This window comes from Mustelus asterias, chromosome 3 (genome assembly GCF_964213995.1).
Source record: "Mustelus asterias chromosome 3, sMusAst1.hap1.1, whole genome shotgun sequence".
NCBI classification, from domain to species: domain Eukaryota; kingdom Metazoa; phylum Chordata; class Chondrichthyes; order Carcharhiniformes; family Triakidae; genus Mustelus; species Mustelus asterias.
In genome coordinates this window covers 120,068,193-120,096,006 of record NC_135803.1, presented here as the reverse complement: position 1 = coordinate 120,096,006, position 27,814 = coordinate 120,068,193, and the positions used below count along the sequence as shown (strand labels likewise).

General features: G+C 40.3%; 1 protein-coding gene across 1 annotated transcript in view; it reads left to right on the top strand.

Annotated features, from left to right (window-relative positions):
• The window catches only part of slc25a26 (solute carrier family 25 member 26), a 237,683-nt gene that overhangs the window by 50,816 nt on the left and 159,053 nt on the right, over nucleotides 1-27,814 (top strand). Inside the window, exons 4-5 of the mRNA XM_078209491.1 lie at nucleotides 12,733-12,837; nucleotides 21,303-21,350. Coding sequence (XP_078065617.1) covers nucleotides 12,733-12,837; nucleotides 21,303-21,350 — 153 coding nt within the window. The remainder of the gene's footprint in view (nucleotides 1-12,732; nucleotides 12,838-21,302; nucleotides 21,351-27,814) is intronic.

Sequence of the window (27,814 nt, the reverse complement as noted above, 5' to 3'; positions counted from 1 at the left end):
TTTTAATAATTTCCACAGCTGTTGCTAGACTAATAGTCTTATAATTTCATAACTAATTTCCCTTACCCTTCTTAAATAATGGAATGGCGTTGACAGTTTCAATTCAAGGGAGCAGTTCTTGAATGGTGTGTCTTTTGGAAGATTGAGTCGTGTCAACATTTTACTCACCCATGTCTTTTAAAACGTCAAGGTAGAAAACATTAAGTTATCGTGAATTTTAAAACAGTCTTTAATGTGATTAGTTTTCTGTTCACCTTTTTTCTTTAAGATTTATTGAATCCAGTTAGTCCTTCACCTTAATTTACTTTTCATTTTAATGGTATCTTAGTTAATTCTTGGGTACCTCAGCATCCACTGTGACAACCGATGAAGCTGTGAAATAAGTCCACCATTTTATGATTTCCAATTACATTATCACCTGTGCCTGTCATTGCTTACATTACTCTTAGCCACCCTCACTCTTTTAATATATTTTGTAAAAAATAGTTAGTGTGATCCTTGATGTCCCTCAAGCTTTCTCCTGTATTACATTTTTGTATCCCTTACCAATTCCTTTGTCCTTTATATCTCTCCGAGTCAATAAGTTTCTAATGTTCTTTTGTCTTTGTATAAGCCCTTTATTTTTTGGCCTTATGCTTTCCCTAACTTTCTCTTGGTAACCACAGTTGCTCAATCGCAAGATTTCTTGCCTTTTACGGGTATGTGCATCCTTCTATTTTACCGAATACTTCATTGGATGTCTCACGTTGTACATCTGTAGTTTAATGCATTAATAGTTTTCCCTAATCAATTGTGATCAGTTCCTGCCTCATCCTTCCAAAATCAGCCACGACTAAATTTAAAACCTTATTTCACAGCTCCCCATTTCCCTCTCAACCTGTTATAAAATTCTGTCATATTGGCCAAGTTTTCCGTTAGTGCTAGATAATTCATAGAATCATAGAATCATAGATTCTCTACAGTGCAGAAGGAGGCCATTTGGCCCATCAAGCTGCAATGACAACAATTCCGGCCAGGTCCTGTCCCCATAACCCCACATATTTACCCTACCAATTGCCCTGACACTAAGGGTCAATGTAGCATGGCCAATCAATTAATTCAACTCGTTCATTCAATAAACCTAAGATGGCAATGGTTCAAGAGCATAATGTTGTAGAAAAATTGTTCTGAATACGCTACCTCAAGAAATTCAGTGCCTCTGGGACTTGGGAGATTCTGCTTTTTCCAGTTTGTGTGAAAATTCAAAACTCTTGCTCATAGCTGATCTACCTTTGCAACAAGCTTCTCTGAAATTCGTGGTGATGTTATCCTGTTACTTCCTCACTGCTATCAGGCAGTCTATAAGCAGCTCCCGTCAAAATTTAGCATTTTATTCCATATATATTATTTCTCCTGCCTACTCACTTTTGTCACCTAAATGGTAAATACTTGTGTATCGGGCAGACTATGATTACAGCAACCATAGAGAGAGAGAAATTTGGAAATCGTAGAATACCTATAGTGCAGAAGGAGGCCATTTGGTGCATCAAGTCTGCACCAACCGCAGTCCCACCCAGGCCGTATCCCTGTAACCCCACGTATTTATCCTACCAGTCCCCCGACACGAAGGGGCAATTTTGCATGGCAAATCAACCTAACCTGCACACCTTTGGAGTGTGGGAGGAAACCGGAGCACCCGGAGGAAACCCATGCACACTGGGGAAGAACGTGCAAACTCCACACAGACAGTGACCCGAGGCTGAAATTGAACCCAGGTCCCTGGCCCTGTGAGGCAGCAGTGCTGGTTTGAGACATTTCAGATGAGCAGAAAGGCTTTGAAAGAAAGCTTAAAGGTTAGAGAAACTCTGGTAAATCTGAAGAAAGTTTCAAATGTTGTGTCAGGTCTGGTTGAAATGTGCCTTTTCTGTGCAAAAGAAACCTGGAGAAGGAAGAAAAGTTTGAACTACCTCCGTTCCAATAATAGCAATGGATGTGAATGCTCGATCCACCCAGACCAAGCAGATGGTCTGAGAGGGGTTAGATGTCACATCAATGGATGGAGGTTCATCAATTGTCCAGGAGATTAATAACAGCCACCAATGGAAGACTCGGCAACCAACTATACTACGCTGACCTAGATGGGCAAAGTTATTGTCAATCTAGGAATCATTGCTAAAGCATTTATTAGCAGTAAGCTGAACTGATTAGACTCTTTACGTATTCAGTATACCTTTTAGCCGAAGTTGTTACCTTGTCAGTTTTATAAGTAATGTAATCTTAAATTAACCATTTGAACTTCATGTTAACCTTGGACATTGAGTTTTCTATTGACTATTAGTACACTTGAACTGCCTTCGTAGCCATAAGCTTATTAATTTCAATTATTTATGCTTGTTTAACTACTTTCCAGTGTTTCATATTAAATGCTAGGGATTGTTATTATAAATATTAATAAAAAAATATTAGTTCATGTTTTAATTCACTTTGACTTGGCAAGCATAGATTAATTCTGATTCTGATGTCCTGGTCCTCCAAAGAGAGATTGATCGAATAAGGGTTAACTTAAAAATTGGGTTAATAAGATTTGGATGGGTTAATTCAAGTGAGCCAAAACAATTTGCAACAAATAATTCTTTCAATAGAAATTTTAAGTCCCTAGATAATTCTTGGAAGTGCAGTTAAGGATACATCTGGTGCCTATTTTTAGAAGACGAAAATATATCTTGCAAAAATTGAGTTTACCAACCATTTCTGTCCGACAACACTATAGTTGACTTATATGTTTGATACTTTTTAGACATTAATCATGAACTTACAACCATACTGTATACTTGGAAGTTTCCAAGAACTTGGTGTTTTTTTGCAAAATTGTCATCAAAGCCTTTTTTCTCCCACTGTACTTCAGGAGAGAAGATTTAAGGCTAGGAAAAGGCTGACATTAATTTGATGAATTATTTAACATGAATAAATGATATGACATTTGAAAATTTTCTTGTTAATTTTCCTTCCACTTTTGCCTCCTTACCATCAGCATATTCTTGCATTCATCCACACAGACTGTATACCTTGTTGTCACTCATTGAGGCAATACCTGTGTTCATTTCTGCTAACTTATTTGATAATTTGAGTTAGGTAGAATTTATGTTTATGCATTGTGTTCTGCCGGTTGCAATTACCGCTTTTGTGAAGATTAAAATGTTTCAATTCTTGATAGTCTAAGACGAGCGAACCTTCTGTATTTTGGACCCATTATTAATGAGTACACTCATTGGTGCATACTGATTCAAGGCATAACTAAACACCTGAGCTTTTGCCTTAATCCCTCCTTGCAGCTGTTGCACATTGTGGTGAAGATGTCTCTTCAATTTCTGTGGTCTTTGTTCTTTTGATGCATGGACGCTAGGAAACTAATTCTAAATACATGATATTGAACTTTTTAACTGTGCACTGAATTAAAACCAGGTCTGAGCTAACGGAAAGCATCATGGAGAGAAAGGAGTTATTGTACCTTTCATGGGGTATTTCATCAAGATAAAAAGATGCCTGCTCCAGAAATTGAACATTTCCACTTTTGCCAACATCAAGCACTACGCTGCATTTATGCATATTTAATAGCCCCTTATTATTCCCCAATAATTGTGAATATATATTAGTTATAGTTTGTAAAAATTATGGATTCTTCACTCTTCTGGCTAGATAAAGAGAGCAGTATCATGGGACATGGCTACAGATAATTGAATAAGTACTGCAGATAAGATTAACCCTTAATTTCTCTCATGCAACTCTTCAAGTAGAAAAATATTGAAATATTTGAAGTTGTACACTACCTCTTTAACAAGAAATCCAGTGGTCCAGTCACACCACCGTGGCTTTTTCTGGGGTGCCCTTGAAATGGGTGTCCATCCATGGTATATATAATACTAGATACTAAGAATCCTATGGTTATCGTTCTCTGCTATTCAGACCAGTATGATGATGTCTCTGGAGATTTGCTCCAGTGACTGGGATTTCTATCCACCTCCAGTCTCCCACTCTGTCCTTCCTCATTCTGCCTCTCAAGTCTCCATTCTTTGACATGATTCTTGCTTCCTGCGTCACAATCTCACTGGGCTATCTCCTCTAATTTTTGCCATGCCAATATTAATACTTTTGTTAGGCTCAAAGCCAAAACAATCTACAATTTGCCTTGGTGACGAATGCACAAGAATAGAATATGGGAGATGGAAAATGTTGTTTGGGAGCAGGATTCAGAATACCTATTGGCATTACAGTGACTTGGAAGCAGGGCAGGTCTTAGAGAGAAGAATATATTTTGCAGCAAGCAATGTATTTACTCAGCAAAGTAAACATTTGCAATGTAAACTTTAAAAAAATGTCATAGACGCAAATTGTGACCAGCCTTTGAAGCAGCTTCTCCCAGTAAATGAATGCTGATTTTTTTCCTGTAAAATGGAATGAGTGGAGAATAATTACACAAACAGTGAATTACTTCTCCATCAAAACTAATTGAGTGAAGAATAGTTGCTTCTAAATTGTGTGTGTAAAAGTCAATTGGAATAACTTATGGCAGTGTGGCCTCCAGTGCATGCATGATTGGTGTACTATCCATTTCTCCATTCTGACTTGGAGGTCACTATGTCCATCTGGCAGCACTTTCCTATTGTGGTTTTTGCTGAATTTTGAATCAAGCTAGATTCACCCCCACAATGTGTGGAAGTTTCATGTTGAAGGATAATGGCGTGACCAAATAGGTTAGTTTTTACAATGTTATTTTTTGTTTCATGCACCAACACTCCAAATACAAGGGTTTTGCTCACCATAATGAAGTATTGTGCCCACAAAATCCTTCAATATTTTGAATTAAACGTTTAAGTTCATCTGGCCATTTGTCTAAATACTAACCAAGTTGAGCAGTCCACGACCTTTCAGAAATTGGAATGATTTATATTGTGTCGTCATTGTTTTGTCTCCACTGCGGCACAGTGATTAGCACTGCCTCACAGTACCAGGGACCGTGGTTCGATTCCAGCCTTGGGTCACTGCGTGGGTTTCTTCCGGATGCTCCGGTTTTTTCCCACACTCCAAAAATGTGCAGGTTAGGGGGATTAGCCATGGCAAATGCACAGGGTTACGGGGTGTAGTGCAGGGGTTGGGCCTGGATAGGATGCTTTTTCGGAGAGTCAGTGCAGACTCGGGTCAAATAGGAATTCTATGGTTCTATCTTGGAGGGTTGTCACTTTACATGCTTTAGTAAATTCTAACCGAGCGTCGCATAGGCAGAACAATTAAAACACTGAAGAGTTTTCAAAATTGACCAATTACCACCATGTTGTATTACACATGCAGAAAATTTATTTCTTGGAGGAATATAGTAAACTGATCTAGCGTTTAAATTTAATTAATATTTGGCGACAAAGTGAGTGATCTGCTCGTGGTACAAAGGGTGCCCCACCCCCGAGGTGGATTCCCCAGCAGTGGGGTGGGTGAGCCACAAAACACTGTAGACATCGGTGGGACCAGAAGATCATGCTGTCGGCCAATGGCAGGCCACCTCCATCATCAAAGCACGCTGAGGGGGCCGGAACATACTACCCGATATTGGTGCTTACAGACATTAGTGTTTATCAATGGGAATGCACTTTATGCCATGCTGAATTATGTCTGATTGTTGATTGAGGGAGAGATGTTAGAGATGTGGTGGAAGGGGCATTAGCAGTGCCCTGCATGTCAGCGCTGGCTGGTAACTCGGGAAGTGAAAATTTATCTCTAAACGGTAGCGGGCCTGCTTTGCTTCTCGCCCTGCTCCTCGGGGACCTAATTTAATGTCACACTGAATAGGGGTGCAGCAATTAAAGATTTTCAGGAAAACATTTCAAGATCATTTTCCTTCACAACTGACAGGCAGACCTAGAATGGAAACATTGAACACAAAGACACTCAAATAGTTAGGATGTTAGGTCAACATTGGGTAAGTTTGAACGCTGATTTTCTTGAACCCCGCTTTTTTCGCGACAACATTTTATGGACCCCAACCATCGCGTTATAACAGGGCCGCACTGTATATATTAAGCTGATCTTTCTCTATACCCTAGTTGTAACTGTAACACTAAATTCTGCACCTTCTTTCCTTCTGCCCTATGTACTCTATGAACAGTATGCTTTGTCTGTATAGCTCACAAGAAACAATTTTCACTACCCCAATACATGACAATAATAAATCAAATTAACATTGTAAATGTGATCCGTCATGAGGTGTCTCGTGTATTGCACTTAATGTAACGTTAAATTTTCTGAGTAATGTATATTTTTGGGAAAAATGTGTGGGCTGAGGGGGGATCAATGCAAAATGTTAATCAGTAGTTCCAAGGGAAGACGTAGAGTAGTAATTGAAGTTTGTAGGGGCAACAATAGATGGGAAGGAGGGAAATTGAAAGTCCTAAAACAGAGGCATTGCAATAGGAGTGAGCAGGGCATTGGGGTGGAAAATATGTTGCAAGCATTGAGAAAAATGTTTGCTGCATACCATGTTTTCCTTGCAGCTCAAGTTGGAAAATGCAATTTTCTTTGTTCATTCCATGACGTGGGCATCATTGAGGCAAGCATTTATTGGCCAAACTTAATTGCCCTGAGAAGATGGGGGTGGACCACTGAAGTCGATGTGAAAAGGAGCTAGCAGGTTTTTTTTCTGTGCCAGAAAAGCCACCATCACCTCCTCCCTCCAAGGGAAGCAAGGACGAAGAAACGAGCAGAGAAGCAAAAGAGACAGCGAAGTAGAAAGAATCGGAGAAACGGTGAAGGGCAGGGAAAAGATTAGCAACTGGGTAATAGATGATAAAGAGAGAGGCCATTTTGTCGTACAAAGGAGATCCACTCATGTATATCTTGCTGTAGAGTTTGGCTATTTTGCAAATTCTCTTCCAGCAGCCTGTGTGGGTAGAGCTGCAATTTTATTTTTGTTAAAATCTGTTGTGGCAAAATTGTAAGTTTTACAAGACAGCCTTGCAGAGAAGGAAGTGGATGGGAGGGGGTGGGGGTGGGGGGGAGGGAGAAACGTGTTGGTGTAGTCAGTGTGTTGGAAATACTTTTATTTTATAGCTGGTAAACATTCCTTGGAGCAAAGTCATCATTTACTTTCAGACTTGACGTTCCAGGGTAGAGTTGAGTGATGTTACATGGTGCTGCACTTCAGATGAAGTGGGAGAGGTAATGGTCGAACCTAAGGCAGATGACTGCACAAGCTGTTTGGAGGACAGCTAGACAAAGAGTGCAGCGGTTCATATGTTTTTATAGTTAAATTATTAAACTCTTTTCAGTGACAGTGGGATTGGGTGCAACCTGGGGAGTTAATTGCAGATTTTGTTTTGAGAAGAGCAGAGCCACTGGCTCGAAGATGAATTTTTGGTAGACTGAGAGTCTGAATTTTAAGCATAGGTTCGGAGTGAATGTTGTTGCAATGAGTCAATTAGCAAGGAGTGAGGCAGAAGGCCCAAAGTAGTTTCTTTCTGAAGAAGGCCAGGATGGGTAGAGGCAAGGGCAGTGGGAATTCGACAGAATCACTGGTGGAAGTGGGTTAGTCGGGGAGCAGGGAGAGGCGCTGCATGTGGCGGTGGGGGCATGGCAAAGGCCTGAGAGAATGGAAGGATAAAGTTAGTAAATGAGAAGTAAAGAAAAAAGTAATCTGACTGGAGGTGCAATTGGACTTGTTTGAATCAACCATAGCACCTCCAGTTGTAGTATGTCTGCAACTATGTTGTGACAGGCAACCATTTATACGTGGTAATCAATATAAATGTTTACATTTTTAAATTGAGGGGGGCCCCATTTAGCTTTATTTTTATTATTTAGCTATGTTTTTAAGATTGATATGCTTTATTCATGATGCTTCGAATTCAGGAAGTACTTCTCTGGGGATGCAGGATCAATTGAAATATTCAAGCCTGAGAAAGCTACATTTTGGTCAGGCAAGTGTATCATAGGATATGGAGTAATGGTGGGTGAATGGACTTCAATACAGTTTGACTCTGATCCAGCTGAATAAAACTACCTACTCCTGTTCCTATTTTAAAGAAATGACGAATTAATTTGTGGACAAAAAGTGTATGTGGTCTGAAAATTTTTAATTGCCTGTAGATAAATATTTTCCCTTTTATAGTGTTTATCCCACTCCAAGTAAAATGTTGAAAATTCACATGTGGCTTTGACATCCTTAAGTTGTGTAGGTTTTCTCACCCACTGCACAGAAGCTTTGAAATCAGTGTTACAGTTTGTGTTATGTACTTCTGTTTGCACCATCTTTGATACATTTGTGTCATCTTGATGCAGTAAATATTTACCGTGCTTTAAATAGCTCTTCAACACAAACTGATTACAGGTAACATGAAGTAATCAGTTGCTGCAAATTAATATTTCAAGATAGGGAAGAGTTATTTTGGGGGAAAACTATTTTTCACATTCTTGCTTCTGAGAAAATTCAGGAACAGAATTAGTTTCCAAATCAGAATTTCTTAATGCTGTACCTCTTCCAGCTAAGATATTGAGAATGCACAAAAGCAGGACTGAAAGAGAGATGGAAAAGAAAGGGATGGAAAATGAAACATCACAGTCCCTGTAGAATAATAAACTTTCGTTTGTGCTTCATAGAATGTTTACATTTATCATAAATGGCGAATATTGTAAGTATTTCAAATGCCCAAATTCTCTAGTGGAATTTAGAGATTGGACAGAGTTTGTTCTTCAAAACAGACCCTGTAGACCTGGTTCAACTGTAAAAAAGATCAAAGTTAATTTCAAAAAAGAAATGCAGAATGCTGTGGAAATCAGAAAGGCCTGCTGACCACTTTGTGCCTCATTGGATAGTGAAATTGTTGCACTGTTGAAGTCAAGAGTCCCTGCTGGCTCCTTTGTACTCCTCAGCTGGAGAGATTGCTTTTCATCACTGACTTTTTAGTGGTTCACCTTGTCACCATATTAATAAGAGATAAAAAAGCCAGCATAAGGACATGCGGTGACATGAAGTGTGAAATACTATAAATATTTATGCTACTTCAAAAGTTGGCAATTCTTGTTTTTTTGGCATATTGAGGTCACAAGTTATTCTTAACCTTAAGAATTCTGGGTGTTCTTGAAATTATCTTTTTAGATCCACAAAGGATGTGACAAGTCAAGTCAGTTACCAAATGTGTTCACATTTGACTTGAGTTTGTATCAATGGAACAGTGATGAGTTGGGATGATTTGTAGAAAAATTATTAGAGCCTACAAGCAACTAAAATGTACTTAATTTGGCTTGTAGTGTTTTTAAGATTGATATGCTTTATTCACAGCAATGCAAGTATAATTGGAGCAAACTATATTTTGACTTAAAATAATTTTGTCCATTTGAAATCTCAAAGCACGTGTTTGACAGTTGCGGTGATTACCTTGGATTAAGATCAAAGTGCTGTATGAATAGGTTAGGAACTTCGACTGGTCTCCCAATGGGTGAGGAGATTGATGGAAATGTGATGCAATTCACTGATATGAATGCTAAAATATCCCTTTATTATTTTAAGTGCGCTTTTCATAATAGATGCAGTGTACAGACAATTAATCTTTGGTTGTAAGAAATTTCAAAAAAAACACGAAGCCAGGAATTTAAATTGCTGTTCTTCTCACTTGGGTTTTTGGAAAGTGTCACCAGACTGCTTCTAATTGCAGATACATAGGTTACCATTGATCTTTTATTGTCTATAGAATTGGACAAATTTATTTCGTTAGAATCTGAGGAAAACATTAGAGAGATGAAGTCCTAGTCATGTGCAGAGGAGACCATGTTTATACACAACAGTATCAAACTAGAATAACGTTTGATACCTTAGTTTAAGCACAAATGAGTTTGCAGGCTGAATAATACAGATAGCGTTATGAAGGGATGGCACAGAGTACTTCCAAACAGACTGTTTGAAGTGGTAAAGGAGTTTAAAACAAATAGCTGGAGAACATCTAAATATTGAGAATTGAGAGACCAAAATGTCATAGCATTAGTGATTATATCAGAAAAAGTATTGAACGTTTAAGAATATGTAAGTTGATGGTTAAAGGGATATGGGAATGGCACAGGTACATGGGATTTGGGCTACTCTCCATGCGAAGAGTATGATTGGACTGAGCACCCTCTTTCCATATTGTCATTTCAATGTTAAGTAATAAAAGAAGGAATTGATTGGTCTTTCCATTTGACTTTTCCTTGTCTTTTTCTTTCATTTTACCATTCTTTGACCTTCTGTTTAAACTTTATTCCACCTTTACCCATTGCCTCACTGGTTTTGTTCTTTCAATTATATTACCTGTCAATTATCCATATGTGGTGTGTTTTCTTAGCAGCCTTGAAGGCAAATACTAGTATTTTTATGAAAAGAAAGGTTTGCATTTATGTGGAACCTTTCATGACCTAAGTGCACCCTAAAACACATTTCATCCGATTATGTCATTTTGAAGTAATAACATAGCAACAAATTTGCACACAGCAGGATCCCATAAATAGTAAAGTAATAATGATCCGATAGTCTGTTAGTTTTTTTCCCAATTTCTTTGTTTCTATCAAGAAGAAATTAGGTATAGCTCTTGGGGCTAAAGGGAATTGGGGGGGGGGGGGGGGGGGAAGGGGGGATCAGGATATTGAATTTGATGATCAGCCATGATCAAAATGAATGGTGGAGTAGGCTCAAAGGGTCGAATGGCCGACTCCTGCTTCTAGTTTCTATGCTTCTATCAAGTTGCACGATAACTATTGTCTAAAATTGCTGCTCATTGAAATAGTAACTCTGCGGCCCATGTCTTAGTTCTCAGCACTTTTTGTTCCCTAACCACTCCTTTGCTTGCTGACCTACATTGGCACCTGGTCAAGTCATGTCTTGATTTTAATATTCTCATCTTATTTTCAAATCCCACGTGGCCTTGCACCCTCCATATCTCTGTAATCTCCTCATTCCCACAACTTCCAAAATAGCTGCGCTCCTCTAATTCTGACCTCTTGAGCATTCCAGATTGCAACTGCTCCACCATTGATGGCTGTGTTTACAGCTGCTTAGGCCCCCCGCTTTGGAATTATTTTCAAACACCCCTCCACCTCTCTTTCCTCCTTTAAGACACTTCTTGAAATAAAGCTCTTTGACCAAGCGTGGCTCAGTGTCATACTGTCTTTTATTGCGCTCCTGTGAAGAGCCTTGGGATGTTTCATTCCGCTAAAGGCCTGCACAGCACTAAATAATATAATTGCACAGATGATATGCTCCAGTCTTTGCAATTGGGGTGTGAACATGCAACCTTCGAACTGAGGTGAGAGTGCTAGCACTGAACCATGGCTGACAGTGGGAAAGATTAGTGTCCTGTTTCAAAGCTCATTGGGAGAATTGATGGAGAACATCCAATAGTAGAAACAGGCCAGTCTGTTTGTAAATGATTTTTGTAGCAGGTCTTGTAGAAAAATTGACTAATCTGTCATACAATAATTTGCTGCTCAGTTGTGGAGTCTACAGTTTTTATTTAATCTGAGGTGGAACAGAAGTAATAAACTAAGTATTACAAATGAATGCATTCTTATTTTGTGTGAAGACTGGTTTAAATCTGCAGATATGTATGAAACTCTTTGATAAGCATCCTATACTCATTTCATTTTAGTTTGATATTAGTATATATAAGCTGTATTATATCAGCCTCATGTTAGAGGTGATGCTTACAGGTTGGTCTGAGCTAATGTTTAGCTTTTTCGACATTTAGCATGATGAGCTGAACCAGAGTTCAACTAGGTAATGCTGCTGAGCTTAATTTTACTGCTCGTCCACATCGGCTAGGACTCATCAGGAAGTTAACTTGCATTGCTAACGAAAACTGAATGGGGAAAAATCCAAGCCCCCAATGTCATTATATATCAAAGAGCTAACTAGGAAATTTTACTGCTGATGAAAAGATGGAAGGATTGTTACTTGCATGATGCTTTTAAATGAAACTAAATCACCCGAGGCTCTGTTGGTAAACACCCTTTCCTCTGGGTCAATAAATTGCGGGTTCAAATCGCATTCCAGAAACAAGCACAAGTACCGAGGTGGAATCGCTGAGCGAGTGCTGCGCTGTCAAAGGTGCTGTTTTATGGATGAAAGATTAAGACAAGGGCTCTGTATGCTCTCTCAGATAGACATTAAAGATCCCATAACACCATATTTGCAAGTCAAGTGGGGAGTTATCCCTGGTGTTTTGGCCAATATTTATTCTTAAGTCAATATCACTAAATTTGAACTAATCCATGGGGCATTTTTTTTGCATTTATCTGGGTGGGAATGTTTTTTGTGAATTGAGAATGAATTATCTTCAACCTGGGGAGGGGGTGGGGAGAGGCATTCTTGTCTATACCTCATATTTTATATGGAAGTCTCTCATTTCTATGTAATCATATCCATCCCACTCACTACTTTTGGCATGTATGTCTGGCCCCAGGTTCAAAGGTTGGACATCCTTGAATATTTTAAAAAAGACCAAGATTAGCTGTTTCATGTCATGCAAGTTTTCTTATTGTGTCAATGTAATGACACTTGGGTCATAGAACGTATAATAAATCTGCTGTGCCTTTGAGGTCAAAAAAGTAGAGGGCTGACTTTCTTTTAATGTCATATTTCAAAGTTGCATGTTCTGTTGGGAATGTGATCTCACTGTACAAAGTCACATCGATTCTCTGACCCAGATCTATTTGTGTTTGATGTGTCGTTTTTATTATTTACAGGTTGCATGCCTGGTTAGAGTTCCTTCGGAAGTTGTCAAACAGCGAGCCCAAGCTTGCCCCTCACAGGGTACCTACAAGGTTTTCGTTGATACGATAAGGCGTGAGGTAAGTGTAATTCCATAGAAGCATACATAGAAAATAGAAGCAGGAATAGGCCATTTGGCCCTTCGAGCTTGCACCGCCATTCATTATGATCATGGCCGATCAGTAAGTTCAATACCCTGATCCCACCTTCCCCCATATCCCTTGATCCCTTTAGCCCTAAGAGCTATATCTCATTTTTTCTTGAATTCAGACAACGTTTTGGCCTCAACTACATTCTGTGACCGCGAATTCCCCAGATTTACCACTGAGTGAAGAAATTTCTCCTCATCTCCTAAAAGGTTTGCCCCTTATCCTCAAACTATGACCCCTAGTTCTGGACTCCCCCACCATCGGGAAAATTCTTTGAGTCTATCCTGTTGGAATTTTATAAGTTTCCATGAGATTCCCTCTCAATCTAATAAATTACAATGAATATAATCCTAACCATCTTAGTTTCTCCTCATACGACAGTCCTGCCATCCCAGGAATCAGCCTGGTAAAACTTCGCTGTACTCCCTCTATAGCAAAGACAACCTTCCTCAGATAAGGACACCAAAACTGCACGCAATACTCCAGATGTGGCCTCACCAACGCCCTATACAATTGCAGTAAAACATCCCTATTCCTGTACCCAAATCCTCTCGCCATGAAGGCCAACAAACCATTTTTCTTTTTTATTGTCTGCTGTACCTGCACGCTTACTTTCAGTGACTGATGCACAAGGACACCAAGGTCTCGCTGATTATCCACCTCTCTCAATTTACACCATTTCAGATAATCTGCCTTTCTATTTTTGCTACCGAAGTGGATAACCTCACATTTATCCATATTATACTGCACCTGCCATGCATACGCCTGCACACTCAGCCTGTCCAAATCATGCTGAAGCATCTCTTCATCCTCCTCGCACCTAACCCTTGCACCCAATTTGTATTATCTACAAATTTGGAGATATTACATTTAGCTTCCTCGTCCATATCATTAATATATAATGTAAACAGCTGGGGTCCTAACACAGAACCCTGCGGTCGCCACTAGTCACTGCCTGACAATAGGAAAAAGACCCATTTATTCCAACTCTTTGCTTCCTGTCTGCTTACCGGCTTTCTACCCATCTCAAGATATTACCTGCAATCCCATGCACTTTAACTTTACGTAGTAATCTGCTATGTGAGACCTTGTCGAAAGCCGCCTGAAAGTTTAAAACCACATCCACTGCTTCTCCCTGGCCAACTCGACTGGTTACATCAAAGAATTCCAGTAGATTTGTCAAGCATGATTTCCCTTTTGTAAATCCATGCTGACTTTGTCTGATTATACCACTACACTCCAAATGCTGTGCTGTGAAATCCTTGATAATGGACTCCAGCAACTCCCCTGCTACCGACATTAGGCTTAGTGTATGGTTCCCTCTTTTCTCTCGACCTCCCTTTTTGAAAAGCTTGCTTACATTAGCTACCCTCCAATCATTAGGAACCATTTTATTCCCCATTATGAATTCCCCCAATCGTTACATAGGTTCCCATCTCCCTGCTACCCCCCAGCCCCAAGCACATCATTCCTGATCCTGCCTAAGTGTAATCCGTCCAGTTTGTACAGGTCCCACCTCCCCCAGAACTGGTCCCAATGCCCCAGGAATCAAACACCCTTCCTCATGTCATCTTTTCAGCCACGTATTCACTCTGTTTCTACTCTGACTAGCATGTGGCACTGGTAGTAATGCTGAGATAACTAATTTTGAGGTCCGATTTTTCAACTTGCTTCCTAACTCTATCTATTCTGCTTTTAGGACCTCATCCCTTTTTTTTACCTATTTTGTTTATACCAATGTGTCCCACGACAATTGGCTGTTCACCTCCCGCCTTCAGAATGTCCTGCAACCGCTCTGAGACACTCTTGACCTTACAGGGAAGCAACATAATATCCTGGAGTTTCTTTTGCATCCACAGAAACATCTATCTATTCCCCTCACAATTGAATCCCCTATGAATATCGCATTTCTACGCTTTTTGCTCCTCATCTGTGCAGCCGAGCCAGCTGTGGTGCTACGAATTTGGCTGCTGCTGATATTCTGAGAGGCCATTCTCCTCAACAGTGTCCAAAACTATATCGGTTTTGCCAAGGAGATTACTGCACTGCCTGCCTAGTTCTCTTGCTTTGCCTGGTGGTCACCCATTCCCTTCTTGCCTGTGGAGTCTGAGCCAGCGGTGTGTCCACATCTCTATACGAGCTGCCCATGACGCACTCCACCTTGTGGATGCTCCACCGTGTCCCCAGATGCTGCTCCAGCTCTGAAACTTGAGCTTCCAGGAGCTGCAGCTGGAGACAAATCCTGCGCACATGCTGGTCCTTGGAACCGGAAATATTTCTGGTCTCCCACATGGAGCATGAAGAGCAGACCACAGCTTGGTGTTCTCGTGCAATGTCTTACCACTATAAATTAAATTAATCCTTTTAATGTCAAATAGTATCAACTAGGGCCTTTTCCTCATTCTTTTATTATTGAATATGTTTCTTGTAAATAGTGAATCACAGAATGGTATCTTAACAATTATAACCAGTAGTGGTAGTAAGTACCTACCCAACTGTACTCACTCAAACAGCTGTTTAGATTTCCTCAGGAAATGTAAATTTGCACTCCGCTCTTTCTCCGTCTTTTAATCACTTGGTTACGCTCTTAGATTCACTTTTTCTTTACTCCTTTATCCTCCTAGCTTTGTTCCCTAACTGTTACCTTGTTTAGTTATTTAAGTTTCAGCTATTTAAATTGTCCCTAATCTTAGTTCCTAACCAACCAATCTGCTTACTGCTTTCCTATGATTTTCATTCTTGGCTTTTTCAAACTGAGCGCCTTGTTTGGCGGCTGTCCCTTGCAGGTCCCTGAACCTCTCACTCCCTTTATTCTCCACTCCAAGAAGAGTGTCCTGTGCAGGCCTGGTGCTCTCCCCTCCCCGAAGTTAAGTGAGGGTCCGAGCCTCGCGCTCCCTTGATCCTCTGCTCCCAGAAGTAATTATTGCCTTTGATGCAGTGGCTATGTTTAAGGTATATATTATCAAATTGAAAAATAAACCAGGTTGCATTTTTCCAGTTATGGCATAAGGAAATGATAGAAAAGGGTAAAATGCCAAAGGCTGCATTTTCATCCTGGTTAACATCCCCTTGTGGGCTGTCTCAGGCAGCTGTAAGAGGGAAATAGATCCTGACTGTGGTTTGAGTCATTCCAAGCTCTGCTCAGCACTGATCCAGTGGAGCACATGCTGTTGTCACACAGTAATCCTGAAGAGCTCACGACAGCCTGATGCAGGCAGCTAGTAAATGGGAGCTTTAGCCAAGAGCTGTACCCATAGCCTTGCCATCACGTAAGTCCATTCATTAGGTTTTCTCCGCATTCATTAAGGTTCCCATTCAGAAACTTGTTTCGGGCAGGCATTTCCCAGCATTACTCAAATCATTCTGCATTTTAGCCAACAACGAATTACTAAAAAAACTTTCAAGGCTCACAGTCACAGATCTGTGCCCCTTCCTAGTGTTTCTCACCACTTTTTGTCCACTTGATGACCACTATTGAATCTTCCTTTGGATGTGAATTTGCTATGTTCGCTCTGCAGGAAGAAAGATGTGAAAGGTCTTGTAGTTCCTCGGGGAGATTTCATAAAAGTAGTACATGGTGTTGATGATGTGGAGGGCAAGATGGGAGAGTCTGATCACTTCCCCTTGGCATTCAATGGACTAAACCATTGCTGGATCCTCCACTACCAACATCCTGGAGGTTACCATTGAACAGGAACTTACTGGACTATCCACCTAAATTTTGTAGCGAAAAAAGCAGGCCAGAGTCAGAATTCTGTAGCGACTGACTCAACTTCTAGATCCCCATAGCCTGTCTACCATTTACAAGGCACAGATCAGGAGTGTGATGGAATACGCTCCACTTGCCTGGATGAGTGCATCTCCAACAGTCCTGAAGCAGCTTGATATTATCCAGGACAAAGAAAGAGGTTTGCTTGATTGGCATCCCATCCACTGCCTTAAACGACCAGTTGTGCACAGTGGCAGTGATGTATGTCCTTGGCAAGATGCAGAGCAGCAACTTGAGGCTTCTTTGACAGCACCTCCCATCTACCACCGAGAAGGACAAGTACAGCAGCTGAATGGGAATACTGTCACCTGCAAGTTCACTTCCCAATACTTCATCCTGACTTGGAATTAGATTGCCACTCCTTAATCAAAATCCTGAAACATTCTAGCTAACAGCACGGTGGGAGTACTGCATGGACTTGAGAAGCAGCTCATGACCACCACCTCCATGGGAATTAGTGATGACCATTAACCACTGGCCTTGCCGGTGGGGCCCACATGCCATGAACAAAACAAAAAGATTCACCATTTTATTTCCACATTCTGATTATCTTCATGTGCTTTGGCTAAGTTGGGAAATCAGTAAAATTTATTGCACTTATTACCTTTATGGACATGGTTGGAGTTGGTGTTCACTGCCATGCTTGCCTGCTTTTACTGGCCAAGCTTGATGTCAAAAGCTGGATCCTTCTTGTTGGATTTCTGACAAGACAACCTCAATTGCAAAATCTGCAGATTCAATGGCCCGAAAGAGCAGAGATTAAAATTACTGCTGGCCTGCGCCTATAATAGTGCAGCAGCACTTCATTTTTGCCCTTACTCGCATTTCTTCCTGCAAGCAGTACACTTCCTATAAACTAGAGACAACAAGTTGCACTTAAAGCTACTTCAGGGGACATTTGGATGGAGTCATGGCAGCATTGCGGAGGAAATTCCCACCCTGTTCTTTGGATGAGCTTTGGCTTATCTGCCAATCTATATTCTGAATAGTATTTTCTTTTCTCTTAAATTTCATTCCAATGTATCAAGAATGAACCGAGTAAAGCATTTATCCATGACAACCATCTTGTGCAATATCAATAGAATTGAAGAAAAATAACTTGTCGCGGCGTTGAAAGGAACACTGTCAGAACACGTTTTTACATTCCATTTACTGTGGTAATATAGATTATCAAGGACTGAGTCCTGTTTATTCTGCAAAAACTCTCATTTCTGTTGTGAGATTAGGGCAATCTGCCAGCTGTTCACTTTGGAAAGTATGTAAAATATTGATTAGAATTGTGAGGCACAGTGGCTGACGAATGAAAAGGATTTCTGAGTGAGAGGGAGATAGAGGCAAAGGTGGTGTTCTGGGAAAGAGAGAATGAGCCAGTTTTTTGAGCTGAAGAGTGTTTTCCAGTTTTGTGTGCATTAAGAATCATATTTTGTTTGTGATTTTAGGCTCCCCAGAATGCTAGAATTAACCTGGTTGGCAAATCCATGCTTAAAAATTATTTGTCTGAGCTGCTGTTATTTGATTCTGTTAACTTGTATATGATAAAAATCAAGGATTGTATAGTGCAAATTGTAATGTGGCAAATGGTGCATTTATTCAATCTCTACGTGCATCAGACATCAAATTTGCCCAGTGCAATCGAATGATTATAATTAAAACTTGAAGGATAGGCCTCCCTTTTTTTTGACATTTACTTTGATCTATATCTGTCTGGGTCTTTTGCCTCATAGATCACATTGACAAATTTGCTAATTAGATTGAATTTTGTGTGCAGATGACTCTAATTATCAAATAGACTTGACATGATGATCATTATTGTCTGTGCAGCATCGCACCATCTGGATGTGTAAATGAAGAATAGTAGATTCGAGACAGAGGTGCATCTTCTGTGTTGAATTTTGCAGTGCTGGAAATTGTCTGAGAACTTGTTTTTAACCAGTGGGGTCGGTCTCAGCAAACCCAGATGGTTGTATTTGGTTCACTTTAATCAGCCAAGTGCTCTGAGTGCAAGCCTAAGCTCAAAAATTCAAGCTAAATGTATCACTAATTGGAAAGCTCAATCTTAAGCCACAAGAAAGATGTAGATAGTCTAATTATCTCAGCAATGTACTGAGCTGATAGTTATTCAAAGGTTGAAGTTTAGGTACATTATTCGGGTAATTTCTAAGGAACTTGAACACTGAAGAGACATTTAAGAAAGCTACAAAAGCAAAATACTGTGAATTCTGGAAATCTGAAGGAAATGATGGAAATGCTCAGCAGGTCTGACAGCATCAGTGGAAAGAGAAACAGTTAATGTTTCAGGTCATGCATCTAAAACCCTAACTCCGTTTTTCTCGATCTACACATGCTGCCAGATGTGCTGAATATTTTCAGTATTTACTGCTTTTATTTAGGAAATGCATTTGTTTCTGTACTTTTGAAATCATTTGGGTTGGATCCCACTAAGAAACTGAATCTTGACCAATTCTGGGCAAGGTTCTAATGGCCAGAGTACTGTTGTTGGGTGGGCCAGTAACAGCAAAATCATTTTTCACATCCATAACATGTCTCCTAAGAAAAGTAAAAGTTTATTTATTAATGTCACAAGTAGGCTTACATTAACACTGCAATGAAGTTCCTGTGAAAATCCCCTAGTCGCTACACTCCGGCGCCAGTTTGAATACACTGAGGGAGAATTTAGCATGGCCAATGCATCTAACCAGCACTTCTTTCAGACTGTGGGAGGAAACCAGAGCACCTGGAGGAAGCCCACGCAGACACAAGGAGAACGTGCAAACTCCACCCAGACAGTGACCCAAGCCGGGAATCGAACCCAGGTCCCTGGCGCTGTGAGACCGCAGTGCTAACCACTGTGCCACTCGTGGCTATTTACCAATTTAAGTCTCCTGAGGATTGTGCATTCATGTTGCAGGGGAGCTTTACAGATCGATCACTTCACAAAATTAAGGGGCGGCACAGTGGCAAAGTGGTTAGCACTACTGTTTCACAGGTTCGATTTCTGGTCCAGGGTCACTGTCTGTGTGGAGTTTGCACGTGTTCTCCCTGTGTTTGCGTGGGTTTCCTCCGGGTGCTCTGGTTTCCTCCCACACTCCAAAGATGTGCGGGTTAGGTGGATGGACCATGCTAAATTGCCCCGAAGTGTCAGGGGGACCAGAAGGGTAAGTACATGAGGCCGGGGTGGGATTGTTTTCGGGTGCAGGCTCGATGGACCAAATAGCCTCCTTCTGCACTCTAGTGATTCTATGATTCTTCTAAATATTGAACGCTTCTACTGACCATTTCTTTTTAGAAAAGTTCTCAGATGATAGTGTTTACCATTATGAAATATTGCAGATCCTGACTCACCAATTCATAATAAGTAGTTTATACTTTATTGCAGGGCTGGGAACCATCTGACAGAGCAATTTAAATTACTAACTTTGGATGGTTTTGACAGTTTTATCCTGATAGTTACTCTGAAACAGGTAGAAAGAGGCAAAGATCCTGGATCGGTTCTTGCCTCTTGGCTAACAGAAAGTTGTGAAGTAAATTGCACCACCTATACCAACTCATTAATTCAGTACAGAGTGAGAATTGAATCTGGAACCTCTGATCTTGATGGGTCAGTTGTGCATTGCTTTCACCAACTGAGCAATTGGAGTTGGAGCAGAGAGTTTCACACATTTTAATGCACCTTACATTGGTACCTGACACAGGGAAAAAAAACGATGGGGGTCTGTTTGCACTAAAGCTTGAAATGTTTCAGGACTTGCCACATTTAGGGCCCATCCCCATCGTGTTCCAGAGTCCATTTCATTCGTTTTGTGTGTTGTAACCAAGATCATTTTTCTCCAAAGCTGTACTGGGTATCTGTATCTGTACCTGCATTTGTCTTTATCCATAGAACCATAAAATCCCCCCTAGTACAGAAAGAGGCTATTCGGCCCATCAAGTCTGCACTAACTCTCGGAATGAACATTCCACCCAGACCCTTCCCTCCACCCTATCCCCGAAACCCTATGCATTTACCATGGCCAATCCACCTAACCCACAGATCTTTCAACTTTGGGAGGAAACTGGAGCAGTCAAAGGAAACTCGCGCAGACACTGGGAGAATGTGCAAACAACACACAGTCACCCAAGGCCGAAATGGAACCCGGGTCCTTGGTGTTGTCAGGTGATCTAGGGCGATCTTATTTTATAAGAGCTGCTGTATTATTTCCCATGGTCTTGAGCAGTCTGGATGTTGTGGATTGAATGGTGTTGGCATTGCTAACATCCAACTTTAATCTTGTAAAGTTCCCATGAGCGGGGAAAGTATATACTCCAAAGGTGTTAGGTGGATTGGTTATGCTAGATTAACCCTTCGTGTCAGGGGAACTAGCTAGGGTAAATGTATGGAGTTATGGGGATAGGGCCTGGGTGGGATTGTGGTCAATGCAGACTCGATGGGCCAAATGGCCTCCTTCTGCACTGTAGGATTCTATGAAAGTATTACCAATTCCTAACTTTACTGTCTGATTGGAAAGTTTATTCATAATTTCTATTACTGTTGAAAAGAGATCTAACAGTTTGTTGAATTAAATATTTCAAAGTGTGGACTAATTTTATCTGGATAATTATTGTTGTCTCCTCTCTTTCCCTCCGCCAGGGTATCCTAGGACTCTACAGGGGCTATGGAAGTACAGTGAAACGTGAGGTCAGAAACACCTTTCCTCTATAGATCTTTTAAACTTTTAACACCGATTTATGTTACTTGGAGCTCCATAGAGTGATTGCGGCTGTGATGAGACAACTGTTTTCAACATTTAACCATAAATGTCTCCCATTTATTCCTGCCCTTTCTTTCCAGTCTGTGTGTGAATTTACAATGGTAGAAATTAGCAGCCGGTCTTCTCTCTTTATGGAGTGTGTGTGATGGATGTTTGCTTGCATTGTTGAAGTACGTGTACTTGCATTTCCATTGTATTTGGTAACTGTCAGTTGTAAAAAGAAGCAGCATTGTGGCTGAGTGAGTCAGGTCAGCGAAGATTGGACTTTCTGGCCTTGTAGAATTTGAAAGATGATGGAATCATTTAAAGTCCATGAGGATGTTTACTGCGGACAGCATTACATTATCATAAATTTAATTTATGCTAACATTTGATAGAAAGGATCGCAAAGAAATGAAAGTATGAGACTTTTTTTGAAATAGTGTGTAAAACTAAAGATGATCAGATAGAAATATATTTTGCCAGTGTTGAACAGATCACTCTCTCGTGATATTAGCTAAAGCAGAGTGCATTGGATACCAAGGATTACCATCAGTGCAATTGGTTCTTCCAAGATATTCAAGGCGTTACCGCGTTTCTGTTGGGTGGTTTCGAAGCAGACTGATATTTATCACCATGGTTAGCAACTGTCAAAACTCTGAAATAAAAACAGAAAATGCTGGAAATACTCAGCAGGCCAGTGAACATCTGTAGAGAGAAACCGAGTTAACATTTCAGGTCAATAACCTTTCATCAGAGAAGGACAACGCTGCCTTGTTCTTTTGGTTGATATCAGAGTGTGGCAGTTTGGTTACTTGACCTTGTGAATGAACACTTGTTCTATAGTTTATATAATCATTTTCACAACCACAGTGAACATCCAACTTTTGAATCGTTATAATGTAGGTAAACGCAGCAATCACCTTATGCAAAGTAGGATCCCACAAATACCAATAAGATTAATGGCCTGCTATTTTGCAATGTAAAATGACAAAATAATCACTTGGAACACAGCAAGTACTCTACATTCCATGCACTCATCTCCAGGGTTTAATTCCCCATTAAGTACAATAGCTCTTTGATAATGTGCCGCTATTGCGGCTACATTTGAAGGTAGTTTAAAGTAATTTGATACTAGAGTAATTTCGAGATGGTCGACAACTGTTTTTTGTTTGTGCCTGTGGGATTTTCTGATATTCTCACAATATTCCAACTTAAAAAAGACAGTTGAATTAGTTATTAAATATGACAGTTTATGTTTCAATATCTACTCATCCACTCATTCCAAGAACCACATTAATTGACCATATAAAGTTAGTGGAAAATTGCATATACAAGTAACATCTGGCTTTTAATCACTATCTGGAGCCTACATTAGTCCTTTGAGTAAAAGGAAATATCTTCTACACTGGTATGAATGTTGCGTTAATGCGATGCAAGTAATTTGCATAAAGTTACAGATGTGAGATTTTTTCTTCAGAATTTAAGGCAGTACAATTATTCACGCTGTTCAGTAATATTTCTACCCTGTTTGCTTAATTTCAAACTCTATTGAAATACTTTAGGCAGTTCTGAAGTTAATTTTTGACAGGTGTTCTGCGGTTAAAAATGTTATTGACATTGATGAATGTTGTAGTAGTCACTGTATATGACACGGCAGGTGTGAGTAAATTGGTGAAGTATTTTCTGTATTTTTCTCAAATAGAATATACTTTTGACTCCTAGTTGATGGTCAGAGCCTGCAGCAATTCAGTTCCATTGTTTTGTTAATATTATGTTTCATTTTTAAGAAATCCCGTGATTCTCTTTTTTAAGTGCACAAGTAGGCTTACATTAGCACTGCAATGAAGTTACTGTGAAAGTCCCCTGGTCGCCACACTCCGGCATATGTTCGGGTACACTGAGGGAGAATTTAACATGGCCAATGTACCTAACCAGCATGTCTTTTGGACTGTGGGAGGAAACCAGAGCACCCGGAGGAAATCCACGCAGACACAAGGTGAACGAGCAGATTCCACACAGACAGTAACCCAAGCCAGGAATCGAATCTGGGTCCCTGGCACTGAGAAGCAGCAGTGCTGGCCACTGTGCTGCCCTCCCGAATCTCACCCCCTGAAATCCTTTGTTCGGTTCCCTAAGTTGAAGCTGGCCAAAGTATAATCTTGTATATATTATTAAAGCTATTGGTAATAAATTTGATGAATACCTTTGCATATCTTGGGAGGTATGTATGAACGCAGTATTGAATCTGGGTGTTGAGTTACAGAACTGCATTTGAAGCCATAGCAACTGATGTAACCATGCACCACCACCTTAAAACAAAAGCGCAATGAGACAGCCAGCTTTTTGGTACGTCCATGGATTATTAGTGTGCAAAGTCCTAGAAAAATCTACAACCATCTCGGGTGTTTATTTATTTTTGAATCAAGAGCTTGTTCTGACTGGTGCAGGATCAATCATACATTGCGCTAGGCAAATAGATATCTTGTTGGATGATGGCTTTGCGTAGTTCCCTGTTCCTATTTTAAAATTATCTCTCAGTGCTGTAAAATCACATCTTATTCTGTGAATGAAATGCAGCTGCTCAAGGTTTGACACAACTTCTATGTATGTGTGGAGGCATTGTAAAAAAGATGTACTTTCTGTGGGTAGTGCCTGTGCATATACTGTGCATATCTGTGTTCTAGTAAGGTTTAAAAAAAAATAGTTGGAGGTTCTCTTCAGCTAATGAATCCTCTTCACACTGGTGGTCACCTGGTGGAACAGTTACACAAGTCCACTTGAGGCGAAGTTTATAATCGCTGTCAGAGTTTGGTGATGTTGTCAGATTCAGATTAGTGTGTTTGAGTTAGCTTTGGATGGGTTGGTTAACTGCCTGTCTGCTAAAATCAAAAATGGTAGCATATGGTAACTTTGTAGAGGAGAAGCATTTTAACTGCCCACCTGCCTTGGATCTGCTGAGATCAGGTTAAATTTCTTTCCTACGCCATGCCTGCTGGCAAGGACAAGAGAAAATTCTATTACTGTTAGCCTTGCTTAAAAATTGGCCATTTGCATCAGTGTGGAAACCTATCCTCTGTTGTTGAGAAAGGAACCAAGAACGGTTGGTACAAGATTCTGCTTTTGGATACAGGAATTTCATTTGAGCCTCTCAACTGTCAACATCACATCTTTCCTCAATGTTCAATATCGCCTTCCAGCTACCACAACTTAAAATTTAGCATTTCCACCTTTTATTTAAATCCTTTCATGGCCTCACCAACCACACCCCCCCCCCCCCTTTTTTTATATACTTGTTCAGGATGGTAACCGTGTACCCACAGCCCTCTGATCTCCCGAGTATTGCACCTTCCTTTTCACCCTGATTGGGAGCTGTCTTCAGATGTCTAGGCCTAATGGTCTGCAATTTCTAACTGTTGCTTTTCCACTTCGCTCTCCCTTTAAACTCCTCTTAAAACCAATCTCCCAACATTCCTGATTTTTTTTTAATGATGAGCTCAGTGCTTTTGGATGCTCCTTTACATTTGAAAGCTTTGTATAATACAAGGCACTTCTCCCTGAGGATGTTTTAATTCTTCTCGAAAAAGTCAGGATCATCAGCATTTAAGATGTGTTCAAGCTTATGAAGTATAATTTTGGAAACTTTTCCACGTGTTCTGTGAGAAAGTGGCTTGCCTCCCTTCATATAGTGGAGATGCCAGCGTTGGACTGGGGTGGGCACAGTAAGAAGTCTCACAACACCAGATTAAAATCCAACAGGTTTGTTTGGTATTACAAGCTTTCGGAGCGCTACTCCTTCATCAACCTGGTGTTGAGACTCCTTACTGTCCCATCACACAGATTTGGCCATGTTTGCGTGGTGGTCAAGTGGCTGAACTGTGATTCCAAAGACACAATCCGTTCCAGAACTCTTTGAGATTCATTTTCCCTGTTGAGAAACAAGTTTGAATAGTTCACAAAGGGTTTGTTGTTCTGCTTTGCTGGAAACTGGTTGAATTTGAATTGCGATTTCACTGATCAGGATCCAGTCGGCTGGCAGCTTGAATTGAAATTAGCCAGTGATTTGAGTTGAGGCTCAATCTGAGGCAATGTTGAAGAATAAATAATTTAAAGGGAGCCAATTTGAATTGACTGTGCATTATCTTCGGGTTGTACTCGCCCCTAATAAAATTTTTATGGTGACATTGGAAAAATTCAAGCGGTTTCATGTGTGGTTACCTCTGGAGAAAATGCGAAGGGCAACTCGTGAAAAGTACAAGGCTCTCTGATCTCAGTAGTTTCTATTACAATTGTGCACAACAACAATTACTGTGGGAAAGGGGTGAAATTTGAAGAATATTCTCCTTCATGAACGTGTACTGCATGTTCACCCAGAGCTACATTGTTTATGAATTTAGATCTGCCCGTGAAAGTAATTTTTATTTGTCACTCCTCAGGCACGAGCACATATGAATTTAACAAGTACCCTTTGATTATCTCCAATAGTATTTAGGTTTATTTAGAAGATGTAATATGCTGTGGCACATAGTTATTCTCAAGGCAAAAATGAGTTTCATTTTTATCCTCTAATATCAAGCAGAAAGTCACATCAGCTTTTTTTTCCCCCAGCATAAAAAAGAAGTAAAATCCTATCTAGTACTTATTTTCTGCCTCACTGAACAAGTGTTATTTAGCTTACCTCCATCTGGAAGCAGGAAAAGGGTAACAAGCTATTTTTTCCTTTGATTTCTCTAAGGGGTTCTGAATAAATGAATAAATTTAGAACCCAGTGAATACAGATTTTGCATACTAACAATTAGATAAAACACACGGCTACAAATGGGCGCTATTCTCTTTAGAATTTGTTTTGACATATGTCATGTAGGTAATTAATTTTCAGTCTGCTATCTTCGTGTGAGATGTGACCCTGTCGAGATAACTTTGTTTACGGAAGATGGCAGCACTCCAGTGGCAATTTAATTGGGGTCTTTTCCATCATGTATATTCATTAACCAACCTTCAAAAGCAGTTTTCTGAAGAAGTATTGCTTTTTTTTTGTGTGCGCCCGCTTGCCGTATTGCGTAGTGGGACAAATTACTGACTAATGAAATGCTATTTCCTTTTAAAATTAAAGAAATCACAAGTGACCTAGCATTTAGCGTAAAGCCTTGCAAAGATTCCCGCTGAAGAGTTATTAGAATCCTCTCCCTATAAGTAAAATTATTATAGTAGAACACGGAGAATTAAAATTTGCATTTGATGTACTGTCCTCGTCAAATATATAAATGTACCAGTGGTCAAGAGGACAGCTGATCGATTTTCTACTAACAAGTATTTCTGTATATGGGTGCAGGCTTAAATATTGAGAAATGAAGTAAAAATGGAACTAAAGCTGTGAGCAGCACAACCACAAATTGAGGCATTTCTTTCGCTTGTTAGGTTATTTGCTTTTAGACAGAGGTTAAATCAATTGCACCAGTGTTTGCTTCAGCAAATGACGAAAATATTTATGCACTTGACCACCAGGCAGCTTCGGATTCTGTTGTATGAAAAATTTGAGTTTAGAATTTGTTACCATTATCTGTAGATCTCTCAGGATATTCTTCCTGAGTGCCTGGCGTGGCATATCTGACTTTTATCATGGTGTTTCTAATTTTTCTTACAGTGGCACTGCATTAAGATCTCAGAACATTTGCTCCTGCTTTTAAGCGGCATCCTCATTGTGGCCCTGACTCAGGCGTTGGCAGTGCTCCTTTGTGTGCTTCCTGGAGTCTTAACCAAGGAGCAAAAACAAAAGACGTTTGACCAATGAAGACAAAACAATGGACAGATGTTTGCGACAGATACTACAGTGTAATGTGTCACAATCCGGGAATATTGCACACATGAGCAGCACAGGAAGATTGTGAACAGAGCAAGGGAGCAGCAAATGGAAGGTTAAAGCTGGTCTAAAGCAGAGGGCTGTAATGGAGATGCTGCTTCAGTCGGAGCTCCTGGAAAAAAAACAGGCAGGTTGTGGAATCCCAGGCCTTGCATCCCTAAAACGGTTGGGCAAGGGAGAATTATAAGGGAAGCTGTTGCAATCGTAACAGAATATAACCGCAGAGGTTTTTTGTGCGAATGGGATTTTTTTTTAAGAGCATGAAGTGATTTTGTGTTTCGAGCATTTTGACACTTGACGCAAGTGTCATTTATTTATTTAACCTCTGAAAAATATCATGGACTAATGAGAAACGTCCTGAAATTCCAACACCCCCCCCCCCCCCCCCCCCCCCATTTGTCCATGCCCATGCCTCGCCCACTCCAATTCCTGTCATGGACGGGGCGGTAAAATTCAGGCACAAGTGCTCTTTTTGATTTTGCTATCTGACTTGGGTTGCGAAACTGAATGCAAATTGGCCATGTTTGAGCATGAGGTACCAAATTAAGTGGA